Source organism: Tripterygium wilfordii, chromosome 10, assembly GCF_013401445.1.
Source record: "Tripterygium wilfordii isolate XIE 37 chromosome 10, ASM1340144v1, whole genome shotgun sequence".
Lineage (NCBI taxonomy): Eukaryota > Viridiplantae > Streptophyta > Magnoliopsida > Celastrales > Celastraceae > Tripterygium > Tripterygium wilfordii.
Window position 1 is genome coordinate 4,550,172 of NC_052241.1, and position 7,981 is coordinate 4,558,152.

Genomic DNA, 7,981 nt, shown 5'->3' on the forward strand with positions numbered 1-7,981 from the left:
CGTAAGTGCTCCAACTACAATAAAAAAAAGTCAAGGTAGACCGTCAGCAACCTACAAAACACGCAATTAAAGGACAATCGAAGAGACCTTTGCACCAATGGGATGTCGATCAAAGAAGTTTTGACGGTCAAGTCAATAAAGACGAAAAGCCAAAAAGAGAAATGCAAAAGACTGTCAAGTTACATATATGTTGCTTTTTCATTTTTAAAAAAATTATATAATATTATACATTGATGCCTCTCTCACATTTTTTCCAATGGCGCATAACATCATCAATTGTTAATTTTTTCGTTTTTCTTAAATGAAATTTCAAAATGATTTATCTCAAAATATATGACGAAATTTGAAAATAAAATTAAATATTCTAAATTAGCATGAAAAACTCTTTCACATAATATCCATAATCGATATAGTCTGAGATGAACTGCATGAAAACTATTTATCTACAAAGTATATAATTTATCAGAAATGTATGTAATTTATTTGTAATGTTAATTTAGTGTATATAAATTTCAATATATATATACTAACCACAACAAAACAAAGAACATATAATGCATATAGATTAATGCAGATAAATTTAGTGTACATAAATTTTAATATGTACTAACCATAGCAAACCACAACAGCTAATACATATAAATTTAGTGTAGATATGATTCATAGTCCGATACACAAACTTTGAGCCTTGATTTTACATCTAAAACATTTGAATCTTTAAATATTTCTTAGACATAATTCTTTGGGGCTTAGAATCTTGTTTTGAATGCCTTAAAAATCATTTCAATCGGAGCTCAAACAAGTGAGTTATGCATGTCCGAACACACTGACGTTAAAAACACAACTCCAATATACAAACATTAAGCCTTGATTTTACCTCTAAAATATTTGAATATCCAAATATATATTAGACACTATTCTGTGGGTCTTAGAGTATTCTTTTGAACGCCACAAAGATCATCTCAATCGGAGCTCAAACAAGTGAGTTATGATTATCCGAACACACTGATGTCAAAAACACAATAATATGAGACTATGAGACTTCGAGCCTTCTTTCGAATGCCATAAAAATCGTTTCAATCAAAACTTAAACGAGTGAATTATGACTGTCCAATCACAGTGACGTGGAAAAAGATATTTGATTGTTTTAGAAGTAAAATAAGGGTTGAGGGTAGTAGGATCAATAAAAATATACTTTAAATAAAAATAAATCTTATCCACAATACATCTTATGGGTTGAAAAAATTTAGAGTAGATCTATTGAAATAACAATTTTATTTGAGGGTACCATTGCTAATTAATCTTTAATAATATGGTATTAAAAGCCCTATTTGAGGTTCACGACACCTAAAGTACAAAATGTACAAGTTGGGCCTGGATTAATTGTAACAGTTGGGCCTGTTGTTCTTGGGTTTGCAAATTGCCTTTTGGGCCAAAGTTTAACAAACTTGGGCTACTGTTTACGGACTGGGGCATTTCTGTACTAATCGTCTGATCCTCCCTGTCTAAACTTGACACGTGCGGATGGAGGTGAGCGTGTTTACAGTTGTGTAAGCTAGCTTTGGTTTCATCGGCCAGAGCCATTGCTTCCGCTTTGGTTTCACTGACGGACTCTTCAATCTGTCTTCCTCTATAAAACCCAGCTCAGATTGATCAACTCTTTCACTGTAACGCGAACAAACCAATGGCTTCTTCGTCATTCTCCACGGCTGCAGCTGCTACGGCGTCCGCTGTGACTAAGACCACCTCTAGTTTCCCTCATTTGTTATGCAACACCAGCAACAACAACGTTCGCTCTTCCTCTCTCTCAAGAGTCTCCTTCCGGGTTTCTCCCAAACCCAAGCTCAGATTTTTCACCAAGGTAACAGAAACCCAGAACCCACTTGAATTGATCTCATTCAAAAAATTGAGCTTTATTGATTTCTGTGTGGATATAAATCTCAAGCTTGCTAGGGTTCTGTTTGGTTTTTTATAAGAATTTGAGGCCTTCTCAAGCTTCGCACTTATTGAGCTGTAGGCAATCTTTGTAATAAGAGATTTAGTTATTGAACCACACGTATTTGTGGCCCTTTTGTTCTGTCGATGAAGTTGGATAATTGGTTTTAGTGGAGGCTAATATTGTATGTTATGTATAATCTGTTATTAGAAGGTTAAAACGAAAAATGAAAATGTTTACTACAATTTTTTTTTTTTCAGTTTTGTTGTATTCTTCAGGTGGTTCTCCTCCACCCTACCTCGTTCAGTCAGAGTCTTGGATTGCGTTTGATTGAATTTGCAGCATTGAATCCCTAATAGAGTGATTACATTAATATGATTACTGTTTCCGCTGTTTGTTTTTGATGCAATAGATTATTATGTAACTTTGATGGGCTTCCAAATCAGAGTTGTTACTTAATACATTGTTTTGTTGATGGGTAACTGCATTTGTTAAACGGTTACATTTAAGAGTCGAGATACCTCTTCTGAATCGAGTGTCCACATTTGCATTGTAATGCTAGCGTGGTGTCACATCATGGAATGGTGTGATCTTGCTGTTATATTCCTGCCGACCGAATGACTATGAAATTACATTGATACTTCCACATAATACAGGTAACTTAGGAGACATCTCTATTTTTCTGTTTTTCCTCTGAGGAATCTTTAGAATTACCATTGCTTAGCTTTCAATTCCCCTCTGACCATCAAATAAAATGTGACTAAACCGTCCTCCTCTCTTTGAAACAAGGGGCGCTTTTGGTTTTGCTGGTGCTTGTCATCTATTGTAATCTCCAATGAGCAATTCTTCTCAAAAGAAAAGGTGTTGTGTTGGAATCCCATTCTAACTGAGGATTCTTGTGGTTCCAGAGGGTCCAGCTACAAGAGAACCCATAACGGAGATACCACTCTGGAATCTTTAGAATTACCATTGCTTAGTTTTCAATTCCCCTCTGACCATCAAATAAAATGTGACTAATCCGTCCTCCTCTCTTTGAAACAAGGGGCGCTTTTGGTTCTGCTGGTGCTTCTCATTTATTGTAATCTCCAATGAGCAATTCTTCTCAAAGGGAATCCCATTCTAACTGTGGTTCCAGAGGAAAGGATTCTTGATGGTCTGAATCACTGCACCTATACCTCTATGCTCATTTGGGTTGCTAAAGAGGAAAGAATTGCATTTTGAGAATTTTGGGCCTTTTACATTCTGACAATGTTAGGTTTGATATTTTTAGTTATTTTTTTTTTCCTTATAACGAGATAACAAAGAGATCGCATTACAAAACTTAATTGTTGGGGTCCTTTGTAGAAAGTTGAATTCTTTTTATATGGCCGAGAACGCAACTAAATACAAATTCTTATCATGGGTGGAGTAAATGAGATGTTTATCTTGTTATTTTCTGATACAATGTTAATAGAGAAAGTTAGTGTCTTCCTTTCTCAAGGATATGATGGATACCATAAATGGCACTGTCACCAAAATTTCCTAATGTTATAGGCTTTAAACAGGAATCAATATTCTCCTGCGTTCTATATTCCCTTTGCGAAATTTCTGGTCCACAATAAAATGAGTAATGCTGGGATACAACTATGCTTTGGTTGTGAAACTACGGAAAATTTTGAGTTAAATTGAGCATTTGCGATCGGTTTTGTGGCCTGAATTGATATGATATTGCAAAAATGTGCAAACTTTGTTTGATGTTGCTAAAATGTGAATATGGGGAAAGTCTAATCTGTTGTGTTTTCGCGAGATTAATTTAAGCTTGCTACTCTCTTTATAATATCTGGACTTCTGACTTCCCTTGGAAGCCACTTATGCAATTAATAAATTTGGAAACAAATTAAACATTTTATTTTCTTTAATTAATGGTACCTTATATGTAGTTTTAAAGTGTGAACTTGTTGTCCACACTGTGGGGTTTGCAGCCTGGTTGGAAGAGTTCTACGGTGGTGAAGGCCCAATTGAACGAGGTAAGCTTCTTTCAACGGTTTTCATTAGAAGATCTGTTTTCGAACTTTCTTTCCTTCTTGCAAATGCCTTTTGGGTCATTTCTTCTCTCGAAGGTTGCTATTGGTGGGCCATCAAATGATTCGACTACACCTCAATCTAAATCAGACACATCAGCAGTTGAATCAAAGGATTCGAAGCCATCAGATGAGTCGTCTGCTCCAGTCTTGGCTACGGAGGAATCAATTTCTGAGTTTATTGCTCAAGTTACTAGGCTTGTAAAGTGAGTGATCTCAGTCTTGATTTCTTTATTGTTCCTGGAGAATCTTTTAGATAATTGTTTTACTTTCATTGCAGACTCGTTGATTCGAGAGATATCGTGGAGTTGCAGTTGAAACAACTTGATTGCGAAGTAGTAATTCGGAAAAAGGAGGCATTGCCTCAACCACCATCACCTGCTCCAGTTGCTATGATGCATTCTTTTCCTCCTTCAATGGCAATGCCGGCAACCCCTCCTCCAGCTGTGCCTGCACCTTCCATCCCATCATCCTCTGCCCCAGCCACATCACCTCCACCTCCACCTGCAGCCAAATCATCCAAGTCATCAACCCCACCACTCAAATGCCCTATGGCAGGCACATTTTATAGAAGTGCAGCACCCGGTGAACCACCATTTGTGAAGGTGAATGATCTCTATTTAGTTTGTTGCTTGTATTGTATGGAAACTTTGCCCCTCCCTTCTAAGTTCTAACCTACAATATAAATAAATACTTTGCCGCTGCTCGTCCTCTTTCTTGTTGGCTTACCTGACTTCATTGCTTAGGTTGGAGACAAAGTACAGAAGGGACAGACTCTATGCATCATTGAGGCCATGAAATTGATGAATGAAATAGAAGTAAGTTTTACTTTTCTTCTGAGTGTAAAATGCTTTCATAATTCTAGTTCATCATCTTACGATTTTCAGCTTTCTTTTGGTATTTCATGAACCTTTTCATCTCTTTACTGCTTGTTAGCTTCTGCTCTCCTCACCAGTTGAGGAAGCTAATTTGGGGTCAAAACTATGAAGCAGTGTTAGGCGCAGGGAAGTGTAGCTCCTTGAGCTGTACTCTGGCTCTGCTCTTACACTAGGCACTATCTAGGCGCGCCCCTGACCTGAGGCGCAAGGGTCTCAATTCTCAAGGTCCTAAGGTGGCCGCCTCTCTAAGTCTGCAATATGGATTTGTTTTTCTGGGTCTTATTTAATAAAACTTCTTTTGGCTTTGCAAGATTTAAGTAAATTGAACCTGGTCCATATGTTTTAATTAAAGAATAAAAGAAAATACTTCAGATAAATACATACAAATTAAGGAAAAAAATACACATAAGATAATAGAGAAATAAGACTTGTGATCACTAACCAAACATATACCACATTTATTTTTCTCTTCCATTATTATTAGTTATTTTCTTTTTTTTGTGCCTTGCTTTGGTTAGGCGCACATGGGTTAAGTGCGCCTTGTGCCTCAAGGCGATTGGAGGCCATTGCGCCCTGGGTGCACTTTGAGGTGATCACACTGTAGTATCATATTTGCATAGGGTACTGTGCATTGTTCACTTGGGGATGATTCACTAGTTATATTACATGCAACAAAATTATTCTGTGAGAAAAAGTGACCGCAGAAAGCATTAAATGTTAGTTACTGATGGATAAGTGTTGAATAGTTTAGAAAATAAAGAATTTTGTGAGGGGATATTAGGGCGAATGGCTTTGGAGATTAAAGAGTGAAGGATATTAGGGAAATAACTGTTTGGATTAAAGATGTCATCTTTCCGCACCCAATCTTTGTAAAGAGTTGTCGCTACTTAAGTTGCGGCTTATGTCACAAAGTTCTTGTTTTGAACCCAGTATCATAAGCCAATTGAAATGATCTGATAGTTGTACCTGATGGATAAGTGTCAAATAGTTGAGGGAAAGAAGAATTAAGATGGGTGGTATTAGGGACAATGTCTTTTCATATCAAGGAGGAATTGATGTTATCAAAAATAATTCTTGGATTAAAGAGTATCTTTCTTATTGTAGCTGTTTTAAGGTAGTGTCTCAAAGTTCTTGTTTTTAACCCAGTGTCATAAGCCAATTGAAATGATCTTGTTATTATTGAAAGCCATGTAGTACGTCTGCTGTAGACTAACCAGTACTAAAAGATACTCTTCTATTACTTGTGGCACTAAAATTTTCCTTACCCAGCGACTAGGACTATTGTGGTTCCATAAGTTTCTCCTTCATGTTCTAGTCTCTTTGGCCTTTCTTACGCATGTTTTTACAACAGGAGTGTCTCTCAGCACTGGATTGGTCTACTGCAGAGACTAGGACCATCATGATTCCATAAGTTGCTCCATGTTCCTGTGTCTTTGGTCTTAAATGCCTTTTAACAACTGTAGTCAGTTTCTTCCCACCTTTGTGCCAAGTTTTATTGAATGAGTTTGCTTAGACTACAGGTTCTAATTTCCATCATTCCATATGACAAGGCATTATTCAATAAGAAACTAAACGTTATGATTGTGGCTTTTTTCTTGCCTAGTAAATCAATGGACTTTGGGTCCACAAAATGGCTTTGAAGTGTCCAACTCTTGAAATCCAAAATGAGTAGCTACAGCTCGAGCTTGTAATATGGCCAATGCTGATAAATGATTAGCACTAATTTCTCGAACGCTTGCGTTTGTATTATTGTTCCTTTTGATTTCAAGAAAGTGCATCCAATTTTAAGAATTTTGGTGGTTGTATATAAGGATTAGTACTCTGAATCAAGAAACATGATTATTGCTAACTTCTCGGAAGGTTGTGTTGATGTCATTGTTTCTTTTGATTTTAAGAATGCATGCATATCTTCATTGGCCATTTCCAGGGTTGTTGTGTAACTCGTGTTTGAGCATGTTATAACATACTGGAACAATTAGCTCCTGATGCGTTCTCACCTAATTTTGTCTGATGCTTTTTTTTTTTCAGGCCGATCGATCTGGAACCATAACTGAGATCCTTGTTGAAGATGGGAAGGCAGTCAGTGTTGACTTGGTGAGCTTTCTAGGTTACCTTTGCTGATGAATGAGACTAATACTAATTTCCATGTTAAGATTTTCCCTGTTTTCTCACATCCACAAAATCATTTGCTTTGCAGCCTCTTTTTGTGATCGAACCCTAGAGCTCGACTACAAAGTAGTCAAGTAAAGGGGTTCTGTAATGAGACCGAGTAAAGATCAAGATTTGGGAGGGGGAGCAGGAGCAGTTCTTGTAGGCTGTAGCATTGTGATATGAAGTGTTTGCTGGAAGAATGTTTTGTTCAGAGTGAGTTGGTAGAGATGTTAATGACTAATTATTGAGAGAGTTTTTTTGCATTACCTTTTGCCTTCTTTTTCAGAACCTCCATTGCTTAATCCGAGATTTTTTTGGCTTACACTGGAATTTTCCATCATATGTAATAAACACTGTATCTTTAATTCTTTAATCTTTGTGTTGGGGGTTCTAATTTAGGTGTTGTGAAGGGACATTTTAGTTTAATTTGAGACACTGATTAAAAGATATGAAGTGTGGTTTATTTGTTTCATTCTTGTGCTTTATTACATCACTAGCCATAGTGTTCTTACATCGTCTCCATTAGCACTGGAGTATAGGGGGTGTTTCTAAAGTAACTTCTCGGTGAAGCAAAGAATGAAGCAATATTTATACATTAATTAACTCCCCGTTTTCTTATTGGGCAAAAATGTACTTTTCGTGATTTTATTTTCATCCCTAAACTTCTGTTGTTTTCCCCAAGTATCCTTCAAATGAGATTGAGGTCGGAAAATGAATGCTTCGTATCTATGAGACATCCGAGAAATTTAATGTTATAAACTATTCTTAATTTGAATGATAACATGTCTCTAAACTACTGAAGTTTTAGATTTTTAATTCCTGAAATTACATAAAAATACATGAGTTATCCCCAAATTGAACTCAAGAACCTTAAATTAAAGGCGAATCAAACAAAACCAATAATATGAATTAGACCCAATTCAAGACCTTACTACACAGAGGTCAAAAGAACATTG

The 7,981-nt window shown here is 36.5% G+C and overlaps 1 protein-coding gene across 2 annotated transcripts; it reads left to right on the top strand.

Moving 5' to 3' along the window:
• Positions 1 to 1,529: 1,529 nt before the first annotated feature.
• Positions 1,530 to 7,497, top strand: LOC120006918 (biotin carboxyl carrier protein of acetyl-CoA carboxylase 1, chloroplastic-like). Of its 2 annotated transcripts, XM_038857041.1 has the most exons (7): positions 1,530 to 1,861; positions 3,898 to 3,942; positions 4,036 to 4,202; positions 4,277 to 4,601; positions 4,743 to 4,814; positions 6,903 to 6,968; positions 7,072 to 7,497. In XM_038857041.1, the coding sequence occupies exons 1-7, from the start codon at positions 1,685 to 1,687 to the stop codon at positions 7,093 to 7,095; spliced, it is 876 nt and encodes a 291-aa protein (XP_038712969.1). In that variant the 5' UTR covers positions 1,530 to 1,684; the 3' UTR covers positions 7,096 to 7,497. The 2 variants fall into 2 exon arrangements, with proteins under 2 accessions (XP_038712969.1, XP_038712968.1); XM_038857040.1 differs by having other exon boundaries at positions 1,531 to 1,861; positions 3,898 to 4,202.
• The last annotated feature ends 484 nt before the right edge of the window (positions 7,498 to 7,981 follow it).

Coding starts and splice junctions, on each gene's coding strand:
- LOC120006918 (XM_038857040.1), top strand. CDS start 1,685: ATGGCTTCTTCGTCATTCTCCACGGCTGCAGCTGCTACGGCGTCCGCT. Junction 1,862..3,897: donor AGCTCAGATTTTTCACCAAG/GTAACAGAAACC, acceptor TGGGGTTTGCAG/CCTGGTTGGAAGAGTTCTAC. Junction 6,969..7,071: donor AGGCAGTCAGTGTTGACTTG/GTGAGCTTTCTA, acceptor TTTGCTTTGCAG/CCTCTTTTTGTGATCGAACC.